The following is a 25,711-nucleotide window of genomic DNA, read 5'->3' on the forward strand; positions in this document are numbered from 1 at the left end:
TTGAGGTTTAGGTATTCTTAGGACTTCAGTAAAATGCTGTGTAATTGCTGTAGTTGCCCAAGTGGAAAACATAGTAAAACGCTTTAATCAAGTCTTCAGCTGTTCCATCCTTCACCCAATCAATCAGCAACTGCACGGTGAAACAAAGTTCATGCACTTGTGCTGGGAACCCAAGGAGAGCTGTGCCTTTCAAATGCCTCCTCGCATAGCTGGGCTTTCAAAGCTGAATGTGCAGAAAAGTGAGTTACTTAATGTACAGAGTGGAGCTGGCAAGGAATGGAAAAAACAGGTAACCTTGCAGAAAATACTTTAGCAGTGCTTCCCTCTAAACCTAAATGAAATAGCAGCTCAGGTATGGGGATGTCCATTTGTTTTGCTTTATTTTGTATTAAAGGGTTCTTTTGTATCTAAGGCAACATGAGCAAAAACCTTATGGGGCACGTTTTTAAGAGTGTTTAGGTGTGTAAATTTAATCGTCCTACGTTGGGTTTGTTTGACTATGCATATGTTCTTTGCAAGCACAAATTTGTTAGGCCTGCACATACGGTTCATAAAATACTTGTGTTCTATTAATACATAAATGTCCATTACTTGAGATTTTGCAGAAAACCCTAAAGTATGTATATTTTACTAGAAATCTCTTGTTTTGGTTTAAAACTTTTGCGAACCAGAGCGCTCTGAATATTCACTTTGAGTTAGTTTTACTTACTTTGTTCACACTATCTGCTTAGGAATATTCTTTTTCTTATTACCATCTTACAGGGTACATGATAAAAGAATTGCCAGTAGTTTAATTTCACTTCAACACTGATAAGTATACAAAACCACATGTGTGTTCATGAATGATAAGCACTTGAGTGTTTCTGGAAAACAGTTTGGGAAAATAATGTGTAGAAAATAGTATTTCAGTTGCAGGAAGTGAAGTGTTTGTGGATGAAAGGTAAATTTTGAGCTGCTAATTTAGATCACTTTTTAATGAGTTTAAATAAGGCATTATTTAACTTAAAATTGATGGGAGCTTTACGTAAGATAACTGAGTTACAATACCTTATACTACTGTTTAAAGCAATGTACTTTGCTTAAAGCTTGACCTGAGATCCTCCCTGCACCTGAAGATTGCTTGCTACTGACAACTGACATCAGCCATAGGTGCAGCAGGACTCACACCCAGTGTGCAGATTTCTTGGGCAGAGCTTTAGCTGTTTGGGCTGGCTCTAAGCAGTTGGTCTGATTGTAACCAAGCTCAGCTTTCTTTCTGCAACCTGCCTGGATTTGCTGTTTCATGTGCTTCATTCTCCGTCCTCATTCCATGCCTCCAGATCACAAGCTCTTAAATATAGTAATTCCACTGCTTTTGGGGAGGTTTTGTCTCTTTCTGCACAAACAACGCTACAAGGTATCTTAACTAACAGTTATCCTATTTGCCTATAACGCTTGTCCCAGGTACTGTCAGATCCTCTTAAAGTAATAAAAGTAATATATTTCTACTCTTTTACCCTTTATGGTTGTGGAGGACATGACTGTCATTTTCCTTATTACATGCTCAACAAACACTGCAGTTAAGATACCTCAGAACTGCCTATGGCACAGGCTTGTTCCAGTCTTGCTAAACAGTAGAGCAATATATAAAATAAAGTTACCTTTTTAAAACCACTGTAAGTAAGTTACATTTGAAAGGCAAAGTGAACTGGGGAGGTCACAATGTTCAGAGGTTTCATATTGTGGAGGTGAATGAGGTTGTTTTTCTTTATGGCATTAGTAGAATTAACATAACTAGGAGCCCTTGTAATAGTATTTGTATCGATACTGCAGAAATACTGCATTTATGGAGAAATAAATGGAAAGTTTGAGGACTTGGTTTAAATTTTTAGTTTGACCTTGAAAAGCATTCCCAGATGGAGAGAGTTAAATGAGCCCAGCTTTGAAAGAGGAACATATGAATCATGGTTGCTAGGCTCTTCCTTGAGAGGCACAGGCTTTACATGTACAGCAAAGTATTTCAAAAAGTAATCTTTAAACTCGGAGGAACAGTGCATATGAAATGACACTGGCAAAATACTATAAACTTCATTAGACTTTTAAATAGAGAATTTGCACATCATTAAATGAAATAGGTATAAAGTATTAGGTGTTAGAATATCAACCACAAGACTTGAGAACTTTTGCAAGTGGTTGAGAGGAACAGAAAAATTAGGCATCCGTCTCCTCTTGGTAAGTGCTTATTATGTAAGTTCTGTTATCCTCTGCCACTTGCATGGTCTCATTTGTCAGTCTCACAGCAGCACCACATAGGTGTTCGCCCTGTTCAAACACAAACTGAAGTAAGGTTTTCCTGAGACCTGCTCTTTCTCTGCTCATCTAAAATGATAGTGAAGCACATGAAACACATGGGATGTGTTGTGCCTAAGGCTGAGGCTCCTGGGTTGGGAAGTGTGGATTCAGGTCTCTTGCAGTTTGTCTTAGCCAATCTTGGTTGAGTCACACTCCTTATAGCTTCAAACCCTTTGTTAAAACTAGTTCAGGTGAAGTATTGATACTACTTTTTGCCCACTGGTGTCTGTTCTGTGACCCTTAGGTGCTAGTCTCATGTGTTCATGCAGCGCTTTGGCATCATCAGGTTCTGGTGTTACTTGGGCCCTATCGATTTCCATAACAAAAAGATTTGATCATGTCTATTTTGAATAAATGCTTTAATAATAGAAAAGCTGTGGGCTATTTTACCTCATACAAGAGAGCAAAAGGAATTGCATTTAGGACTCTAACCATCACTGCTTCCTCACTGGTTACATTTAGATGCTGCTGTATGTCAGTGTCAGTATCTGTATCAGTATAGTACGAGGGAACTGGGGGTAGAAGATCTTTTACATTGATGACTGTGATCTGGCTGGGAGTCTTGTGTGTGACTTCCTTTGCAGTCACAGTTAAGATTTTGGGTGTGCAGCAAATCCTTTATTTCTCTGTCAAGTGGTTTTACTCTTAGAGTAAACTTATGAGTTTATATATTTCTTAGTATTTTGGCATTACTTTGTCACTCAGAGCTTTGGTTTTAAAACCCCACATATGTGCTTCAGAGTGTAAAGGCCGCTCATGAATCAGGCATTTCTTGGGATCCCCAAACTGAAACAGAAAAACATTTTTGTTTCCATCAGTTTGCCAATTTGTTTCACTTGTTGTTTAAAATTGCATCTCTTTATTGCCAGCAAATATTCATAGAAGGGTACTTAAAGAGAAAGTGGGATGTCTCAGACTTAGTGTCAAGGAGAGCTTTATCTTCCAAGAGATGCAGAAGTAGGCAATCCTCTTCTGGTGTAAGCGAATTTCCCCCACTCCCCACGTGCTATACAGGCTGGTGTAAAGTCTGTGAACCCAGTGTTGTCTGAAAGGTACGATTATGGGAATAGGTACCAGGATGTGGATTTACAGTTTGTTAGATGTTATATGGTAGCAGCCTCTCAGTGTGCTATTAACTGTGTAAATAGCAGGCAGCGTGCTGTTATTGTCCCATTCATCATGGCCTGTGAATAGTCAGATGGAAGTATTTGATTGCCCTGTGAAAACTGTTTTACAGAGGCATACTCAAAAAGCTCCTGCATGAAATATTAGCACTTAAGTTTATACGCTTTTTTTTTCTTATCTATCTTAATATTACATCACGGAAAGTAGATATTGAAAAGTAGAAGTTTATTATTCCCATCTGGCTGTTTTCTTTTTTCCCCACCAGCATATATTTGCTAGTTATGCCTAGTTTGCATTGAGTTAGGTGTGCCTGAGGTCTTCATACTTCTGTTAATAAATATCATATAAATAAATAAGCAAGAGTCACTACTTAATGAAGTGCGAATCAGAGTTATTTACTCAATGTAAGCTCAGTTGCAAAAAGGTAACTGTGACTTAGAGAAGTGTAGCTCTCTGATCTGTCACAGCCAAGTCAGATGTCCATGGTCATTGTATTTGCATCCAGCGGCAAAATCCAGTTGCAGCTGTTATTGCAGGAATCATGCTCAATTTTCATGTAGCACTAACAATATTTTTGGAAAACCAGGGATAAATCTTATTTTTAAAACAAAAGTAGTTAATATGATGAAGACTCTTACTACAAAGGGAGCCCTTCACTCTGGAAGCTGTTCCATGGGGATATATTCTTTTGTCTGTGAGAAACAAAGTGTCCGTGGGGCTCTGCGGGGCTGACAGTGTAGTTCTGCCAGTGGTTACCTTGTGTTAGGGCACATTTGCTCTTCAAATGAAGCTTGCTCAATTTGTATCATAATTGGTGTTCCGTTAATGAGCAAAAATATGGATGTTGTTAAAAATACACATAGGCAAATTAGTATCTGTAAAACAAAGCACTGATGTCAATTCTAGCATTAAGATAAATAAGTTGAACTTAATTTCTAAGTTACTGTTAAGATAAATCTATAATTTGGGTATTTCTTTTGAAGAAAATTCAATTTTCTCATATCCGTTTTAAACCTTTAAATAGTGCTGTAGATCCCTTAGCCACGAGGTTGGCAACAATTTATACTGTTATGTTTGCAGTTTCCTATTTTGTATCTTCTGGTGATTCAAGATAATTTTTAGTTCTATAAATGTAATATACCTTGAAGATATGTAGTAAATCTTGTATTTAGTGCTCCAGTAGTCTCTGAATGCAGTTTGAACTGTTAAATTATATTCATAAACTACAGTCTTAAAAACAAAATGGTAGAAACTAATTTTATTAGGAAAAGTCTGCAAGTATGTGTGTTATCTCTGAAATCCACACATGCTCTGGCATACTGTTATCTCTATTTCTCTCTCTTCCATAGCTGTTACACAGATCTCTGGCAGCAGATGGCTGGACTATAATGCACTGTTAAATAAATAAAACCATTAGGCATGTAATAGTGCCTGGTGAACAACTGTGTGTTTTAAAATGGTTTAAAACAACTACATAGAAAATAAAGTTCATTTTTTTTAAATTTATGTAATTTAATTGGAATAAAAGCCAAACCTCTTTCAGAATACATAAAACATCCCCTCTGATGTTGTGGTTGTCATTTAAAGTCAGTCTCTTTTTATTACATTCTTACATCCGGTATAAGATAATCAGTCCTAAATCAGTTTCCTAATAGATGTTTTCTACAAGTAATCACTCATTTTACATTTACCATCGTAGGAAGATTTTTGCCTTTGTCATTCTCCAATGCAAAATTATCTCTTGCATTATATGCTCTTTTTTTTTTCCTTATTTTCAAATTTGATACAAATGTATTACAGTTACGGTTCAACACTAGTGTCATGGCTCTGTAATTAAACTGTTTCTCAATAATTGTCAGCAGCTGAGAGATGCCATTTTGTCTTTTTGTTTTTAGATATGCCAATATTTGGTCTTTGCCCGGCTCATGATGATTTCTATTTGGTGATGTGTAACCACTGTAATCAGGTCGTAAAACCACAGGCATTTCAATCACATTATGGTAAGTGCTTAACTATTTTTAATAATTAAGGGTGAGGTTAAATCAGGATTAAGCCTGGCAATTTTTTTATTTTTGATGGTACATAGATCATTGTATTGTAAATAATGTCAAAGAACATAACCTGTGTTTGAGCATTTTATATACATTGTGATGCCGTTACATAAAGATCTTGTTCCTTTGGATTTTTTCAATGCCTTCTTGAAATGCTGAAGCCCTGCCATTCAGTTTTGAAATGACATATGTCTAATGTGTTTCACAGACAGTAAATGTAGTGTTCTTGTGTCTGTGTGTGTCATTTTTCCTCATGTGTTCACACAGGTTATTTTTACACAGGTTCTCTTACAGTGCGGACTTAAACTAAAAGCTAAACTTACAGGTTTGGTTGTAAAACAGCCAATGGCCAGTAAGCTTGTTTACTTATTTTCAGAAGTATCAATTTGTATTTGTTTTACTGGTCTGATGGTTTTGTATATAAACTATGCTAGGAAGCTCTTATTGTGTTGGTTGGTGTCAGCCAGTGTTTATAGAGGACTGAAAAAATGTGAAGTGCTGCACAAGTTCAGGTGCACTGTTACTTCCTACAAACCTCACTGGGGGAGGTTGTCAGTTCTTCTTTTCCACACTTAAGGCTAGAAATTAACTTCAAACAGTTTAATGCTAGTGTTTTGATAGGAGGTTTTTGGTATTCAGCTTTTTGTTTCTTGAGAACTTCAGAAGATGTTTTCTGTTCCGGTACTAATAAAATAGATGGACAGAGCATCTTCTGAATTACTTCTTCCTCACGCTGTATTTGTACATATTTCCTCTTTTCTAAACCTACTTACAGTGTTTAAAATGGTAGGAGATGCTGGATACAACTTTTCTTGCATCTTAAATAATCCAGCCCTTTGGCAAGAAAAGATACTTGTTTCTGCTGCTTCCTAGAGACTGGGAAAGGGTCTTCCTGTGCTGTGCACAGGGTGAACTTTCTATCCTTTCCACCTCTCACTTGTTTAGATTTGTGTTGTTGTGCCTTATGGCTGCTGAATTCTGCGCTTGTGTTGTGCAGAGTGACTCGGAGAAGAATCTGAATAGGTTTTGTGATGTAATTCTTACTTGTTTGCATGTTATTCTGTGGATGAAATACTAATAAAACATTTTATAAACCCTGTGGTTTTGTGGACGTAGGTCTTCAGCGTTGTAGGGAGCCACAAGAAGAAGAGGGCATCAGATTCTCTTACTCTGGTTGCTCTAAGCCTTTCTATCAGCCAACAGCAAGTCCACCCCTTGCCATGTTGATTCCTCACCTGTCACTGAGTATCAGTGTGGGATGTCTAATAAATCCTTCTAAAATACCATATTAAATTGGTTCTGACAGTTAAATATATGGGGGAGGACTGGATGGTACTCTGTTCCGAGTTCTGGCATATTGCGTCTTCCATCTTAGTGGCACTAACATGGAACTGGTTTAGGTTGGTAGTGATGGAGAGCAGCGGGTATCTGCAGACACTTTAGTTTGTCTTTCTGAAACAAGCAGGTGATTGACAAATACTGCCTGACAAACATGTATCTGTACTGTAGGCCCCAGTGTTGTAGTTGTTGACATGACAGACTTACGGGCAGATTGAAGAAGTGGTTTAGGAACTGGATAGGTAGAGCATTGCTGCTTGACCATGGACGTGAAAACGTGTTGTAATAGTGCTTGTACCAGTGTTAAGCTTGTTAGGTGACGTTAATTCAAACTCTTTTGTAAGCACTACTTGCAATTTAAAAGGGACAGAGTAAAGAGGGAACTACAAAATGAAGGTATGGAAAATGCTTTAAAAGAATAAATACTAACTATTCCCATCTGTATCACATTTTAGGAGCATAACTTCTAACCATGAACCTTTCTCTAAGGTAAACCTTACATCAGTGGCAGGCACATACTTTGAAGGAAACATAGAAGGAGGGGATGGAAACTACGAGGTTATTCTTAGTATTCCTTAAGCGCATTCTGAACAATGAAGACGCTCAGCGAGGCCTGTGGTGTGCAGAGGAAACAGGCGGGGTCATTCTGATGAGAAAAACAGGCTTGGGTGGGGTGAATGTCATTAAAGGACCTTAGTTTGCCAAACTAATAGCTTCAGAAAGGTAAGAAGGCTGGCTTGGTGATTTTGGGTAGTGCTAGCTCTCATTGCTTTCTGTCAGCCTTTATGTTCATGAAATCCTTATACAGTTGTCCCTTGTTTTAGCAAATTGAATGCAAAAGCTGATGGATGTGGCAGGTGATTGATTACCAGGCAATGGTGTAGGGTTTATTTTAACACAGAAAGAAATTGCTGCAGTCCTCAAAACACACAGTGCTTGTAAATCAGAAAGTACACTATCATGATAGTAAGAAACTAAAACAGCTTTTGGATTGATCGCAATTTGCCCTGAAGTAGTCTTTTATTTGTGGCATTATTTCAGGGATTGGTAAAGGAGAGATTTTTCTCAGAACCTGTGAATTATTGCAGTGTGAAGCTGCACCTTTGAGATGTTCTTAGGGTCTTTTAAAGTTATTTTTAATTGTTACCAGAGAAATAGTAATCTCTTAATACATTCTGCAGCTCCTGGTGGTGTGTGTCGCTTGTACTCGGTGTTCTTTGAAACTTGTCATGTGGGGTTTTGTTTTCTGAAGTAGCAGAATATGCTCTTTTAAAATGTCACTTTTGTCAAAGGAGGGCCAAGCAAACTATTAACTAAACTAATGAGCTAATTAATTTCTTCCTAAAGCATATTTGTGATAAACTACTTAACTAGGTAGGCTGAAAGTGCATTGCAGGACATATGCTGGGTTTTTTTCCCCAGACTACAAGTAGACTCCACATTCACAAGAAATAACTTAAATGTACCCTAATTAATCATAATATTTGACCTTTTTAGTTAAATACTGTATTAATACAAATCACATATTTTTATATGTAACTGATACCTTAATATTTCAGGGGGTTGACTAGAAGAGATATCAGTTTAAAATGAACTTTGCTTTTTGAGACAGTCAAAGCATTTGGAGTATGAATTGTCATTTATTCTATACTGTTGGTATAAATACTTACACTGATTTGTAACATTTGGTGACATACTTGGTACATTTAACACCATGTGTAGGTTAGTTTTTAAAAACATTTTAATATAGTGAGATACATAAAGTCGTCTTGCGGTATTTCTTCTAGCCTGTGTACAGGTAATGACCTCCAGTAACCGCAAATGATTCTAGCTTCTTGGCTTAGGGCAGCAGTGATGCTGGGGACCTAGTGGGGCAGGAACCAAAAAGGAATTGTTTCAAGACAGATCCTGTGTTCTGTCACATCTTAGCTGCTTCATTTGTGGGGCTGGACAAGTGATTTATGTCCTTCATTGCTAAGATTCTTGCTGCTGCTTTTGGAATGATTATGCTTATATGGTACCAGCATCTTCCTTGGATGGCTGTAGATCAATTCAGAGGTGAAAGATGATGAAAGTGTGTAGTATTCAGGCATTCAGTCTTGTGGGTGAAACACCTGAGATCACTTGTCATGATGATCTATTCTGAGAAAACAGTATTTTTCTCCAGTTGGGGTATTTCTCTCCACTCTATATGATCATATGCCAGCATCTCCAGCTTCCATGCCACATAGACCTTCCCTCTGCATTCAAATCGGGTATATTTCTGGAGTCCCTGCACAGTTTTCTCAATGTATAAATTCTTACAATAAAAATAACTTACCTGCCTGTCAAATTGCTAACTGGCACACTGCTCAAGGCAGTGGGATGTACCTGTTTTCCTTTTACTTCCTCTTTCTCTCTCCTTCCACTGAAAACATGCTAGAGACAGTTCTCATGCCTCACTGGAAGGTTGCTCTTTGAGGAATCTATTGTGACAGTTACTTCAGGTTGTTCATGGAACCCCTGAAGTGACATAGTTTTCAGCCTGTGTGAGATTTTGTTGATATTTTGGCGGTTCCAAGGGTTTATAACATCTCCTGTGGTTATCAGCCTCCTGTCTGAAGAGAGCTGCCTCTCTGCACTGTCTGGGATGCTTATAGCTCAGAGAGAGAATGGCTCAGTATGGAAAGTAGCATCAGTGTAGAGATGTGGGGTTTCTTCCTTCTAATTTATCCTAGGGTTGTTTTTTTTTTCCAGTTCCCTGTTTCCTCTGTACTTTGGTTTCTGTGAATACAAAGTGGGGTTAAACTCTCAGCAGTGATACTGAAGGCTACCTGTAAAACTTAAACTGAGAGTACCTGTGAGTCATGTAGTGATTGTGAAAGCCATTAATACAGTACGTGTTGGAAAGAGATGATAATAGTGTGTTGGGCTGTTGAGTCATTAAAAAGCTATGTCTGGTGTTTTAACTTCCACAGGTTTGGCACGCAGTGGCAAAGGTGAGCAACTACTGTGAGCTTTGCTGGCTACTGCTCTGCGAGCTGGTGGGGAATTGCTCAAGTGTTTCAGTTTCTGATCAGTGCACCTTTCAACCTCAAGCACAGCATTCAGAAGCAGGATAATAATACAGATTAGCCTACCTTGTGTGATTTCTAGGACGTTGGGATATTGGATAGAGAAGGCATTATACTCAGTCTGGTTAGACTCACAGGGCAGATCCTAGTGGTAGAGCCAGAGATGCTCACTTGTGTAACTTACTTGGGTCCATCCTGCAAGTCAGTGTAAGGTCTCTTGTGATCTCCTTCATCTAATTGTATAACCATGCTCCTTCTTCCCCCAGCCACTTCTCACACCCACCTTTAGTTAGCAGCAGGTTTACTACTTGGCTAGTCATAAGGGGGGTTTATTTTGGTGTTGGTGTTAAGTGCTTGGTTTGGAGAGAACATGTGATATTTGTTATGTTTTAATTGGGATAAATGATCTGTTCACTATCCCTGCCAATATGCTGTTGTGTTTTGGATGCTATATCATGTGTTATTTAAGTATTGGAGCCCCTGCAGTTTTACATATTTGGGTTCTTCTGACATACTGTGAATCAAATATAAATTTCTCCTACCCTCTTCCTGTTACCTCAAATTTGGCAGCAGGCAGTGGTTCTGCAAAACCTGACGTCAGTATTTCATAGTTTAAAGTTGTATTTTTCACAGTTTTGCAGATGTTGCTTGTTTGCAATCCATGCTAAACACTCTCATTTGATTCGAAAGTCAAAGATAAAATATCTGTACAAGGCAACATTTGAAGCAGATAAGTAAAGAGAGGAATGTCCTGAATCTTGTTCCAAAGCCATTGGACCTCAGGATGGGGGTTTGTTTAGGGTAGGGGTTGATGTTTTTAGTTGTTGGGGTTGTTTTCTGCTCATAGGAGGTTACCTGAGCTCATTCACGTTTTGGGAAGGATAAACCCTCATTATAGCCTGTATAATTTTGGCAGCAAGCAGATTGTTTCAGTAATCAAGTATCCACTGTTTGCTAATGTCTTTTTAAAGCATGATGGGAACATTTTATACAAATAAGAATTTTCTTGGGTATCAGTGATCTTTTGTAGTAGTCTAACCAAAAAGAAAACTTGCATATTACGTGATGTGCCACAGATGTGCTGGAGTAATCTGCCAAGCATATTGCCAAACATGTGCAGGTGGCTTTTGGCATATTATGGCTCGAGTTAATGTGTATGATTGAACAAATTATCACTGGCAGCTTCAGCAACTTCTGTTTAAATACCCAGTCCTCTTTCAGTAGTTTGCACAGTCCAGATTCAAGCAGTTGGATCTTAGTCTCTGGGTTCAGCAACAAGTAGTTTAATTTCTTGGCAGAGTTATGTGAAATGCTGTGCTTTTGCAAGACTCATCTTGGCATATTCCCAGAAGTGAATGGACTCAGAGGTCAGCACAGGATTCACTTTAGAAACAGCAAGAAAAAAACCATTTCAGCTGATTATTTAGTATTTTTAAGTGATGCATCGGTAAATAAGAAAGCATTACCACCTGGAAAGAAAGAATGTGTGTTTATAATATATATACACACGTATATATATTATATATGTATTTCAGGCTTTGAAATGTGTACCTCAAAGCCATTAGCTGAATACTAAGTGTGCCATGCAGATTTTAGGGAGTGCTGAAGTCAGGAACTGCAGTTAATTGTAACATCGCAAACGGTTCGTATGCTGAAGGTTATTTTTGTAAGTGTAATGGCTGTGGTGCTTGTTTTATTACCTGGAAGCACAGAGAGGCTCTTTGAGAAGCTGATAGTAGTTTTCTAGGAAAACTTCCTCCTTTTTGTGAGTACATGGATTTGTCAAGCTCTGTTGAAGACATAAAGCAGTTTTAAGTATCAGCTAACAAAAAGGTGATGGTCAGCTTCAGAATTAAAGAGGAAATTGATCATTCAGTTTACCATTTACACTTATCATGTAACTCATGTTGCATGCACTGTGTGTGCTAAAATGCTACAAACTTGAAGTGCTTTGGTGTGTTTTTCCCTTCCCTGTGGTTAGTGTCAATTGAATTTCATGCTGTTCTGCCATAGATGCAGAAATCCTTGTGGTTTATTACTGAGAATGTTAATTCTGTTCTTACTCAAATGTTAAAGTATTTAAAACAAGCCTTGATGTATAAGGGTTCCATGAAAGCCCTGCTCTTTTATAGTGATCTCCTTGCTAGGTGTTTAGAGACTGGGACTGACTGCTCCCTTTTCAAGGTAAATATTGACAGGGAAGAACAAGTGGAAAGAAAGAAAAACAAAGATATTTATCTTTGTGGGAGAAGAGGAAGCGGTGCCGCATTCACTGTCGCTTACCGAAATAGCTGTTCAGCAAGACGGAGAAAGTATGTTGATCAATAGAAATGGAGTAAGAGCTGAAGAGAACAAGTAGTTCTCATAAAAAGTATCTGTGGAGTGTATTTGGCTACAGCTTCCCTTTGGAAGAAGCCAGCTGGGATAGTTGCACCAGGTCTGCAATTAAAAGTGATTGACAGTGAGAGAGTTAACCAATGTAAAAGTCAGTGTGAAGTTTCATCATTCAGAACTTGTTTTGAGTGATGAAATGGCACGTGGAGCAGAACACAGCTCTCATAACCATCATTTCACAGTTTCTGGAGGTTCAGGGAAGGCTGTTCCACATCAGCTTATGGGCCTCTCATCCTTGGAAGGTTTCCTTCACAGCTAAAAGGGCTCTTTCTAATGCCTAAGCCACTCCTTCAGACTGGAGTCCTGCCAGAGGAGGTGGCACACAGTGTGAGGGCAGGCCATGGGCATGCAGGGTTTGGCATGTAGCCCAAGGCTGAGTGCAGAAGAATGAAGCTGCAACCTGTTTAGGAGCTGGGGAGGTGGAAGAAGCCTGAATTGGAGTAGAAAAGGGCAGGATTTCTGCTGTTGTGGAGGAAAGTTGAGAATGTCAGAGCTCTGTGTTGAAGAGTGGGGCTAGAAGTAGTTTAATTTCAAAAGCCAGCCACATGCAGATCAATAATAAGCACTTGCTAATTTGTTTTTTGGAGGAGAATGAGTTCTCATGAACTCTGCAGATCATTCTAAGAGCTGCAAGCCTCAGACAAATACTGTGGTGCTTTGCGATTCCAGGGGAAGTATTCTGGGAAGTTTATAAAACCATGTTGAGTATTGAACTGTCACGAAGAAAAAAGTTTGGGTTGCTTTTTGCCTGTTTTGTTTCCCTAGTTTTTCCCTTCATGGAAGGATGTAGTTTCAAGTCGCACAGACTGTACTCTCTCATCTCGCCACCAAACTCTCCCAACAACCGCTGCATTTGGAAGAGAGAGGATTTGTGCATGGTCTCTCTCTTCCTCTGCAAAACAGCTATGAAGGTCAGATAGGAAATCTCATCAGTGACCATGACCTCTATGGCCTTGTTTGCCAGGATACCACTGCTCCCAGCACAGAGCTGCGCAGCACCCGACAGCAGCACAGCAGCTTTGGCAGGGCTGGCTCAGCACAGCTAGAATTAAGTGGTTTGCAGTCTGGGTGGGTGTGTGTCCAAGGAGGGGAAAGAGACGACACAGGGGAATAGCTAAAAAGGGAAATGTAAAACAAAAAACTTAAGTAAAAGACGTATAAAAAGAAAGAGATGAAGACGGTAAGGGAGGAACTAAATAAGGAAGGTAGGAGAAAATGACCTTGCAGAATGAAGTAGATACGGTGCTGATTTTGTGAGTCTGTATAGCAGGGGTGGGGGGGAAGTGAAAGAAAGGAGATGCTAAACAGGGCAAAACAAACACAAGTTGTTGGTTTGGTTTTTTTTTTCCACTAGTTTTTCCTCTCTGTGTTTTGGCAGCAATGCTGTTAGTGTGGTTTGTGTAACATCCTGGCGTTCTTGGATTTTGCATGTTTTGGTAGGGAGAACAGCAGTGTGTCCTACTTGAGATGCCTCTCCTGGCTTTACTGGGCACTCACCATAAAGAAAAGAGATGGTTATATGCATGCATATGCACTTATTAATAGGGCATCTTTTTGTTTTACTTTTATACATTCCTTCTACTGTCTTTTGCTTAAGTTTATTTTTAAATTCTCATTTTCTGTGCTCTAAATGTTATTTTTCTTAGAAAGTAGGATGTATGTGTAGCTTTCAGTGGTGTTTGCAGTGAGAGGAATGCCCACCAGTTCCCTACAAGTAGAGAGAAAAGGAGGTACTGTACTAGCTAGAGGAAAGTTACCCATGCTGGACCTACATAAAGGCAGTGTTTTGTGGGAGCGTCTTCATCTGCTGCTTCAGGAAAAGTAGGCAGCATTATGAAAGCTGTATTGTCACCTACAGCAATAGGGCACCAAAGGGTAACTAGACAGGAAGGTGAGTGATGCACTTTGGGGAAAAACTTGAGACAGTATTATTCTTGGCAAATGAAAGAAATCGATAGCATTTTGGTTTTAGGCATGGCTGCAAGGTAGCTGCTACTTAGTTTATATAGGCATTATGTCAAGTAATTTTCACCTGTTGTTTACTCATTTTTGGTAACCAGTTTGCAGGCTTCTTAAAAACAAACTTGCTGGTATTGATATGATACTGCTTGCTTTGTTCTTCTTCCAGGCAGTATAATACATTTAAAATCTAAAATATGATACACATACAGCCTGGAAACTGTTTTTAAGGTATTCCCAGAAGAGGGAGTGTGTAACACTTTGTATACACTGAAACCTGCAAGTTTATTGATGAATAGCAGTCAATAATCTGTTTTACCTAATAAGTTAAAATGATAATTGCAGGCTGAAATTCAGAAGAGCACAACTAATGCCAACTTCTTCAGCTAGTCATTAGGCTTAATTCAGATTAACACTAATTAATTACATCAAAGTAATGTAAATGGCCTTGAAGTCAATTCAGATTCCGAAATGTCATGTCTGCCTATAACAAACAGCTTTTCTGTGTCTTGGATTAGCTATTGCAGTACGCAACTTTGTACAAGCTCCGTAACAGTGTGAAACTTGAAAACACAGATAAACTACTTTTTATAGTGTAGAAAATAAGAAGCAGAAATAGATAAATATAAGATGAAATTTCATGTAAGTCCATGAAACTGTTATTGACTAAATAGACCATTATTAGCTATCTCGGGCAGTAACAGCCAAAATACTTCCAAACCCTATTGTCTACTATTGATGAAACAAAAAAATAATAGTGCTTGTATAGGAAAATCCGTATTTTTACTCTATGTAGATATTCCTCCAGTTGTCATGCAGCAGGGGCAACAGGCTAATCCTTTGAATAACAGCAAAATGATGTAGGAGAAAAAGCCATCAGTGTAGCTTAACATGCAAACTCCTGATAAACATCACATGTTCTGCTGCTCATACAAGTTCTGTAGTGTCTGAGAGTGCTACTGATCACAAAGATTGCAATTGCATTTTGTTTCCTCAGGTTGGACAGCCATCACCAAGTGATTCTTGTCCTCTTCTCTCTTCACCTGATAACAAATTGCCCATGTCGGTGTGAAACTCTCACTCTTTACACTGCTTTGTAGAGGATGCAATTAGACCAGGCTCCTGGAGAGTTGAAGCTGTTCCTACACAACTGATTTTTTTCTTTGTTGTTTGGCAAGTTGGTCAGAAGAATCTTTAACTCACAATTCTATAGAGTAGCTTTTGAAAGGAAGCCTCCTCTTCTATCCATGTCACCTCCTTATGTTTTTACCCCATAGGATTCTCTTCCTCTGCCAGGCAGTCGTATTGTGCCATGTGTCCTTTATGTGTGACCGTGCCAGTTGCAAAGAACCTGTTTGTCATGTCTTGTGGTTGGAAAAAGCCCTAGTATCTGGGTTGCAGCTAATTCTGTGCACTAGGCAGAAGGTGTATGTACTCTTTTCAGTGTGCCCTTCCACCTTTTGAGCCTGAAAACTTGTTTGTGGGTTATTTGTAGAGTTGGATTTGAGCAGAAGTTTTGTGTGATATACTTTGATAGTTTTAAGAGCTGTGCATTATTGTTTGTAGATATTCACGTGAAATTCATGGCTCCTCTCCTTGCTAAGAGGAAAATTGGCTGCATCTCCTTTGCTACTTATGTGGCTGAAGTATTCCTTTGAGCTTGTAGGCTAAGCATTTTGATGTTCTGCTGTGTCAGTGTGGTCTTAATGAAGTAACTGTTTAATCTCTTTCACTTTTCTGGATCATAATGAGAAACCTTATAGTATTCTTTAAGTCTCTGGCCATTCTCATCATTGGCATGGGACTAGCAAGCGCTCACTTTCTTCAGTTTCATTTTGGCTTACAGCCTGTGACGAACCACATGTAACCATGTATGTGCCTGGAAGCATGCCACGTGGGCCCTCTCCTGGCCTCTAAGGTCTAAGGAGAGGTTTCTAAACTGCCACAGTTCACTCCCCTCCCCTTGTAGTGCCATGTACTCTGACCAAAGGTCATCATGTGGGTCACAAAGCTATCCACCAGCCAGCTTCTAAAAATATCTCTGATTTAGAGATTATATAAACTTATATATGTGAGTAGTATTGCAAAGCTTGATGCTTGCATCTTGCTTTTCACAGAATGAGAGTGACAGCTAGTGTTACTTGTATTTCATGGTGGTCAGTTCCTTTCTCAGCTCAGCTCTCCATAGGCTCAATCAGTGTTCAGAACAAGGGTGGTTGCTGACTCAGGACCACACTCGTCACATTTTCCTGTGCACACAAGAACATACCAAGGGATGATGAAGGCTTGGCATATAGTTAGGATGTGCTGAAAGCCCATATTAGCTCCTGGGCTGCGTGCTATTTCCTCTGCCCTGCCCCAGTTGTCCAGGTGGCAGTGGTCCACAATAGCTGTGGTTGGACACTTGAAATCTAATGTACTAAATGTCTTTTCCTGGTTTCATTCCCTGAAAATAGCATAAGTCTCTATAGAAGCCTTCCCTCTCTGTGTGCACACGTGCTATATGCATAGCAGTTATTTATCATATTTCTGGTATAAACAAGCACATCGTGTAAGTGGAGTTGATACTGAGGCATAAAATGCTGTCACTTGGTTGTGCACCAACAAGCCTGACAAGTTGTTCCTCTGTACTTGTTTGAATTTGGACCTGCACTTCTCTAAAACCTGAGGAACTTCCAGGCATGCCCACTTGGAAAAGGAAACACCAAAACCAGAAATCTTGCCTGATACATTTGTGTTTTCTGTAGCATATAACACGTTCTCCAAAGTGGCAGCTGCTGGAGAGAAAAATCCACTGACTGCAAAATCCATTGTCCCATGCTTCTGGAGGTTCTAGGTATTTCATTCATGATGGTACTTTGGAGCACTTGTTTCCAGCTTTGAGGGGAGGAGGAAAGGCATGCAAGGCCTTACAATCAAGTTTGTAGTGCTACTTTCTGTATGATTTTGCTGTTCCTTTCACTAAGGCTGGTTTCGTGGTGTCACGTAGCACATGGTGGAGTTCTTTCTGTGCAGCCGCTATAGCAGCCAAGTAATTTTTCTAACTAACTACGCTGGAGTTCTAAATTGATCAACTTTAAGAAGTTTGGTGCTGGCTCATGGCCCATCATTCTCTTCCTTCCAGGAAGAATAATAATAGTAGCCAGTAACCAAACAATCTCTTTAAAACAAAATATTTACAACAAAATTGTTTTAGGCAGTATTAGATGTAAACATAAGCAAGCTGCAGTGTAAGCAAACCCAGCTTATGCAGTGTTGATATCAAGCAGATGAAATTCCATGGGAGACTGAACTTTTTTGTTATGCACCCTCCAAAACTTTTAGGAACTGGCAAAGTAATGACTGCAGTTTACAACCCATTTTTTTGCCATCCCCAGTTGCTTAGGCCTCCAGCCCATTCCCTGGGATCAAGTCACACTTTAATCCCTGCTTCTCCTAGCTCTATTTAGTTGCACAAGGAGGCCTTTGGTTTTGTGAGACTGTCAGGTCTATGAGCTGATGGGTTTGCTCTTTGTTAGGGAGCAAGCAGATGGTGGGAAGGCTTGAAGGGAGCAGTTGGGACTGGGGGAGAGGGCAGGGATCTGCTGTGGCAGTATTAGCTCGCACCAGCCAGTTTAAAGTGATTGTGCAATTGGTGCCTGAGATTGCTGAATTTTGGGAAAGGATAGATGAGTTGTTTCATGTGCACTGCAGATAATGAAGCCTAGTTGTCTGTGGCTTTCTCCTGTGTGTTTTGCCATTGCGCACCCTCCTGTTGCAACACCTACTGCCCTGTGTACATACATAGCTTTAGGTCTTGTGTCGTGTTTTGCTCCTGGCTCCCTTCCTGCCCCCTTGGTTTGGTTTAGGGTTTTTGGTTGGGTTTGGTTTCTTTGGCTGCCAGATTAACCAGTCATACCATGGCACAGCTAAGCTGGAATGTGCATATGATGACTGACTAGTGAAGATCTTCCTTCTATAAAAGCACTTGAAAGGTCTCACCTTTAATGTTTTAATGCTAATTTTAATGCTAATGATAAACCCCAGTATCTCTGGGACCTCTCTCAGCAGGGGCAGGAGGCTGCACCACCTGAAATTCAATTCTTCATTTGTCTTAAAATTAACCCAGTTTCAACATACAGAACACTAAAATGTAGTCAGATGGTAGCAGACATGGTAGAGCTGTATTTATCTCGCTTCACAAAGCCAGGCAAGAAAATATAATGTAAGTAAAATATCAAAAATGCTCTAGCCATTCTTAAAAGTAATTTTCTTGGCAATGCAAAATGTGCAAAATACTTCAGGTTGTAGAATTTCTTATTTTTTGAGGCATTTCTTAACATTCTGCAGTTCTCATTCATACCAGGGAGCTCTTGCATGTGTGTGCATAGTGATAGCATCACAAATCACGTAAATATCTTTTCATGTTACCTGTGTTCAGTGAGAACAGGAGGGGGTGAATGCTGTTCTTCACCCTATCTTGAGTAGCAGGAAGCAAACTTTCTCCCATTGCAATGGTTTCAACACAAGTCCAGTTGACCTTCTTGGATGATCTTGCAACACCAAAGACCTGGAAATTATGTTCTCTGCAATGATTCACATTGAACTGCTGCTCTCCCTTCTGCCCTGCCTGTGCTGCCCTGCTGTTAGAGAAGGGAGCAAGCAGTGTGTAGGTCTACACAAAGGATCCTCACAGCTTGCAAGGCTGATTTTAGGGCTCTGAACTCAGGTATTAACTGATAGTATGTTTATATTATCTAATGATGGTGGTGCTTTGGGGAATTATTTTTGATGACTTCAGTTAATGTTGATAGAAAATAAAACCTTTTGCAATACTTACACCAGGAAAAGAATTTTGGAATTTCATTGCCTTCTGTAATGGGTTGTTTTTTACCATGTTAAGTAAAATTACTCTTGCATTTATCAGAGTACACTTGCAGAATGTGATTGCACTGTGGCACGCGCACAGTCTGTTTCAAGGTGAAACTCAGTAAGTGTTTACTGTATAGACTTACTTAGACTTTAGTCATTGGGAAACAGTAAATAAAAACAAACATTTGTTGTTGAGACAGTTGGCATGTATGCTTCTGTTATAAGCAGGCATAAAATCCCACTGCATTCTCTCTCTGCCATTGTGTGCCTTCCTGTGGGCTGTTGTTTCTCCCCATGTGAATGTACTGTCATGCCTCTCCCTTCCATTCCAGCTCCTGCCTTGATGCCCAGCTGTTGGGGTTTCTTAGCAGTTGGGTTCTTTGTCCTCACTCTTACCCAGAAGGAAGACAGAGTTCTGTATTGTTCCACTTGGGAATTAAATTGCCTGATCTTGGTCAGTTTATTTGTGGAACAAGCAACAAAATAGAAGTTACTTGTCCTCTTGGTCCTCAAATGAGGTTAAGCCAAATCAGAGACTAAAAAAGGATAAATTGTAGTTTTTAAGAAGACAAATACATCAGTGCTGGTTCCCCACATAGTAGTTTAAGGTCAGGGATTTTGTGAACCACTGAAATATGATGGAGATTTAACCCGGTCTTAATTACGGGTGTCAAGTAGAAGAGTGTACAATAGAAACAAATTCCTTCAAAAGCATGCATGCCTATGGTACTAATTTTAGCTATGGAAGGGGACGTGTTTTAAAACCAGCATAATCCAAGGGAATGTCTTCGTTTTCCTGAGTTGTCCTTCACAATTAATGGTTAGGTGACACGAGCTGTCAACTTGAAATTCAGAGCAAAATTAGAGCTGGTTTCTGTCTTGTACTCTGAGTGCATAGACATGGGGAAAGTTAGTATTTAGTATTTGTGGTTTAGGATTTAGTATTCATTTCTAAGCTTGTTAATGGGAGCAGTAGTCAGGATTTCTGCATGTTCCTTTAAAAAGAAAAAAACACCCCAAACAAACCCTAATGAAATGGTGCTCCCTGCTGCCTTTTAACCCCTCTTAATGGAAGTAATATGCTAACACATTGATACTAACACATAAAGGTGTTTGTACAGGCCAGCTGCCTTTCCCCTTGGCTTACTTTGTTTTAGTGAAAAAGTGATTTGCTTGGTTTTAAAAGTGAGCTTACTCGGTAAGTGAGGAAAGACCAGAGAAATCAGCTTTGATTATGGTAATTTAAAACAAGAGCAGGCCACAAGCTGTTTCTTCCCATTTTTTCTGTCAGCAGATTCACTCTAAGTTTTATGAGTGATTACTAAGGAAATGGCCCAGAAATTTGGTAAAAATTAGATTTTAGTATCTCTGCACTGGCTTTGGGTGGAAATCAGTCTTTGACGTTCAGACCTCAGAATCTGGAAATTTAGGTTGTCGAGACCTATCTGGAAATTCGGGATAGTAAATACTGGAGTGAATTTTTGCTGCTGGAGAATCATAGAATGGTTTGGTTTGGAAGGGACCTTGAAGCTCATCCAGTTCCAACGCGTTGCTTGTAGTTGACCATAGAATCATGGAATGGTTTGGGTTGAAAAGGACCTAAAGGTCATATAGTGCCATATACCCTGCCGTGGACAGGGACACCTTCCACTAGAGCAGGTTGCTCCAAGCCCCATCCAACCTGGCCTTGAACCCTGCCAGGGATGGGGCAGCCACAGCTTCTCTGGGCACCCTGTGCCAGCGCCTCAGCATCTTCATAGCAATGAACTTCTTCCTAATGTCTAATCTAAATCTCCCCTCTGTCAGCTTAAAGCCATTTCCCCTTGTCTTGTCCCTATGGGCCCTTGTCAAAAGCCCCTCTCCAGATTTTTTGTAGGCTCTCTCTAGGTACTTGAAGAATTTTACAAAGTCTTCCTGCAGCATTCTCTTCTCCAGGCTGAGAAGAAAGCTAAGGGGAGCCTGTCTTCCTAACAGCATCCATGCAGCCTGCCACCATGGCTGTACATCCCTGGTGCCGATGCCACCTCTGTGGCAGCAATGCCCACCGTTGGTGAAGCTGAGCCTGGCCAAAAGGCTGAAGACAGCACCTTGCCACCAGCCTGGAGCCGCAGCCTCAGTGCACGGTGGTTGGTGTGGACCGCAGCGTTGCCTGCAGGTGTCGTGGGGCCTCGACAGGGCTCCCTGTGGATAGTCAGTCTCACAGCGAGGGATTAAGTGCTGCAGGCAGCCTGCTGAGCCCTTCTGAAATGTCATCGGCGCTCCCTGGCCCTGCTCCAAGAGCAGGCAAGCAGCGTGTTCCCTGCAGATGGGGACAACCCAGTGAGGGTGAGCTCTGCTCTGTGCAGGCCCTGCCAGGCTCGCTCTGGAGCTGCAGGGCAGGGTGTATGAGTACCTGACCACAGGCTCTCTAAAGAAACTCAGATATCCCCAAAACAGCTCTAAAGGCACAGCTCTGATGGGAAGTTCAGAAGCAGAAAATAGCAATAAAGCCTTCAGGGCCTGTTGCAATCCTGTCTAGGTTAAATCGGCAGCTGTTAGTCAAAGTGTTAATTAAATAAACTGTTAAGACTGTGTTCATTTTATCTTGTTTTCCTGAGTGTGCTCACCCGTATAATTTATAAATCAGAGGGCAAATACATTCCTTGTTATGGCTCTGTGGATGACTAGCTCTGGGCAGGATGGTCTATGCTGTTATATCTCTGCTTGGGAGGAGGTGGGAAATGCAGACACAGACTGGATATGTCAGGTGCAGTTGTGTTCTTATTTAAAGCGTTAAACTTGCACAAACATCTTAGCACATCCTAATTACAGCATTGCTCCATTCTCAAAGTGAAACGTGCAAAGGCTTGGTTATCTAATTTGAAAGACATTATGCAAGCACAGTAGCTTCATGCCCTCGTTTGACTGTATTTGTGATTTCTGTGATACTTTGCTGTGCTAATGCTGCTGTAAAATTTTAATTAGGGTATAGTTAATGTGGTCAGCGTGTTTAAACATGAAACTTGTTTCATACCTATTCTGATTGATGAGTGTTAGTGAAATAAGCTGTTATGATCCTATTTTATGGTTGAAAAATGACTAATGCCTAGAAATGTTAAATCAAGGTAAAATAATGTAAGGATCTGACTTAAAACAAGAAACCAAATTATTTATTCTCCATTTTCCATTTGTGTGGCAAATTTGAGTATTTATGTTACAAGAAATTTCAAGTTTTTAGAAAGTTGTTCAGCTCTTGAAACATCCTTTAAAAATACCACTTTTCACCTGACCACAGGGTTGCTTCCTGTCTTTCCTTTCCATTCTGACAAAGTTAAAGATCTTGTGTTTAAAACCTCAGAACAGAAGATGGGGTGTTACCCAGCCTGGATCCCTTCATTTCTCCACATTTTCCTGGAAGTGGGCACTACCTACTAGCAAGTGGGTGTAGAGGCCCAGCAACGCTTTCATCCTGTTTCTCGTAGGGAAGCACATGCGTTGTCACATCTGTAGGGTGTGCGTGGTCAGTGCTGTACATACATGAACAGAGGTGTCAGATGTATAATGTTAGAGACAACAACGGGAGCTTCCAACTCGACTCCATCAGTGTTTTCACTGTGAGCAGTAGCACCTCAGGGAAGTGGAAGGGCTGTTGTAGTTGCTAAGTAGCCATGTGCATGTTTATTTTATTTTGTTAATCTTACAGAGCTTTTGTATCGTGTGGCAGTGGATATCCATCACTAGGTAGTTGTACAGCATATAAGGAAAATGTTTGTGCTCAATGTCTTTTGACCCTGTATTTTCTTAATGACAGAATCAAAGCATGATATTTACTTAGCTGACGCTGCTATTTTTGTGTATATCGTGATACTTCCTCTTATTCACTGGCTGAAAGCAAAGTCAATTCACTCTTCTTGATCTCTTTCATATGGAGAGCTTTCCATTTCAAGGCCTTGTTTTTTATACCCATCTCCAGAAGTTTATCCATTAGCCCATAACCCACTTCATATTTTGGTTCCTAACTGTGGCATGAGTAGAAGCTGGGCAGGCACTGGGATATGTGAACTCATCCGAATGCATGACACAATATTATGATATTATGTTCTAAGGTCATGTAGAATCATAGAATAGTTAGGGTTGGAAAGGACCTTAAGATTATCTAGTTCCAACCCCCTTGCCATGGGCAGGGACACCTCACACTAAACCATGTCACCCAAGGCTCTGTATAACCTGGCCTTGAGCACTGCCAGGGATGGAGCATTCACAACTTCCCTGAGCAACCCATTCCAGTGCCTCACCACCCTTACAGTAAAGAACTTCTTCCTTATATCCAATCTAAACTTCCCCTGTTTAAGTTTTAACCCATTACCCCTTGTCCTATCACTACAGCCCCTAGCAAAGAGTCCCTCTCCAGCATCCCTGTAGGCCCCCTTCAGACACTGGAAGGCTGCTATGAGGTCTCCACGCAGCCTTCTCCTCCAGACTGAACAGCCCCAACCTTCTCAGCCTATCTTCATACAGGAGGTGCTCCAGTCCCCTGATCATCCTCATGACTTTTTCCAACAGATCCATGTCCTTTTTATGTTGAGGACACCAGAACTGCACACAATACTAGAAGTGAGGTCTCACAAGAGCAGAGTAGAGGGGCAGGATCACCTCCTTCGACCTGCTGGTCACGCTCCTTTTGATGCAGCCCAGGATACGGTTGCTTTCTGGGCTGCAAGCACACACTGAAGCCGGCTCATGTTCATTTTCTCATCGACCAGCACCCCCAAGTCCTTCTCCGCAGGGCTGCTCTGAATCTCTTCTCTGCCCAGCCTGTAGCTGTGCCTGGGATTGCTCCGACCCAGGTGTAAGACCTTGCACTTGGCCTGGTTAAACTTCATAAGGTTGGCATCAGCCCACCTCAGAAGCGTGTCAAGGTCCCTCTGGATGTAAGGCGTATTTTTGATGCTGAAGGGGAAGAACATGGTGATAAAGGTGTAAACCTGATTTCTGGGTAGATAATAGGTAGAAAGAGAGAAAAAGAGAAATTAGGTGGTGGTTATTGCTTTAGGCTTGCTTTGAAAAACTGAAGCTTTTCCTTAATGTCATTCAGAGTAAGCATATGTTGAGACAGCAGTTTTCTAGTGCATTTTTGAGGAAGCTGACCCACGCTGCTCCTTGGTATGCTGTGCATCTGTACTTTTTAACTTTGTTGCGTTTGATGCTTTTATTTATTATCACTGCGGCTTTTCCAAAGCTTACTCCACATAATTGTATTTTTAATAGCAAAAGAATAATTTATTCAATATCTGCTTTTTAATCAGACAGCGTAGGTACTGATGTGTCATCCAAAGGCTATGCAGAAATTAGTGCTCATAATGTGGACATTGTAATCTCTCTATGGCCTGATTACCATCTAAGACACTCTACTGTCCTTCCGTAATAACTGTAATATTTATATGCCAGTGCTTGACAGACTTACAAGACAGCTACTGACCTAAAGGGCCAGAGCCTGTTCCCTGGTGAGAAATCTGTCCTTTCCTCCATCACTTGGCATGTTGGACAGGAAAGTGTACTAGAAGTTTGGTCTTGGATATTACATCAGTCTTTTTGAGATGTTAAAGCCCTTGTGCTTGGGTTTACCTGAGTAAAGAGAGGGATGAAGTAGGATGGGGAAAACATCCTTTTCTGGGTGATGAAGAGGGACTTCCCATTGGTCATGTCTCCATTAAGCTTGTGATTCTGCTCTATGAATAATTTAATGTCCAACCTCTATCAGTTTTCCCACATTGCTCTCAAGAGTTTGACTGGTCTCCAGAGGGCTCTGAATAGCTGAAACCAACCCAGTGGGAGCATCCCTAATTCCAGTTTGCCACTGCATGATGGCGCTGCACAATGCAGCAAAACCCTAGTCTATCTGCAGGCTTGGGGTGACAGTGTGTATTGGTTGATACTTCAAAGGGTGTTTTACATCTCTCAGGGGCAAACCCCGTGTGTTTTAAACAGGAATTTTAAATCCTGTAGGAATTGATTACAGAACTGCTCAGGCGCACTGAATACAAGGGGGTTTGAAAGGATTAGTAATCAAAGCAGAAAAATGGGAGAAGTAGCTTTAGTAACACAGACTTATGGGGAGGCAGCAGTGGAGAAGGGGATGAACTTGAAGGCTGTTTATTTAAATACATTTTAGTGTTTCTGGTTTATTTGCTACATTCTTAATAACTGCAATTTGCTTCTTGCTGTCCTTTCTGTGATGGTAATCTTGGAGATCAGGAGAGGTGGTTTTGGTCTCGGGCCATCTTGCAGCAGTTACCATGGTGGAAATGGACATTCCTGTCCAGTCAGCATTGTACTATTGGAGAATCACAGCACCCTCTTGGTCACACTGTAGGTGTACCAGTTTTAAAAGCATCGTTTAAATACCCTAAGTCATAGGTACAGAATCATCTTTTTGAAATAGGATTTTAAAGTATTGAAGTTGGAATTCACAGTTGTACTGATGAAAACAACGTTTATTTTATTCCTTGTGTTTTTTCAATGGCAGAAACAAAACTGTGACCCTGCTTACATGGAGTTTCATGCTTCTTTATCTAACATATTTTGCACAGTGATCACTTGGGAGGGAATTTTAGTTCTTGAAAGTAAATC

The 25,711-nt window shown here is 40.4% G+C and overlaps 1 protein-coding gene across 4 annotated transcripts in view; it reads left to right on the forward strand.

Annotated features, from left to right (window-relative positions):
- ATXN7 (ataxin 7) overlaps positions 1 to 25,711 on the forward strand; it is a 67,039-nt gene that overhangs the window by 25,143 nt on the left and 16,185 nt on the right. For 2 of the 4 annotated variants that reach the window (XM_061354275.1, XM_061354274.1), the window contains exon 4: positions 5,352 to 5,456. The exons of 1 other annotated variant lie outside the window; for it this stretch is intronic. In XM_061354275.1, coding sequence (XP_061210259.1) covers positions 5,352 to 5,456 — 105 coding nt within the window. Of the gene's footprint in view, positions 1 to 677; positions 941 to 5,351; positions 5,457 to 25,711 lie in introns of those variants that run through there. One more of the 4 variants, XM_061354277.1, reaches the window with a different exon arrangement.

This window comes from Neopsephotus bourkii, unplaced genomic scaffold (genome assembly GCF_033783945.1).
Source record: "Neopsephotus bourkii isolate Nb327-2 ecotype Australia unplaced genomic scaffold, CSIRO-AGI_Nbou_v1 NB_719, whole genome shotgun sequence".
Taxonomy (NCBI): Eukaryota; Metazoa; Chordata; class Aves; order Psittaciformes; family Psittacidae; genus Neopsephotus; species Neopsephotus bourkii.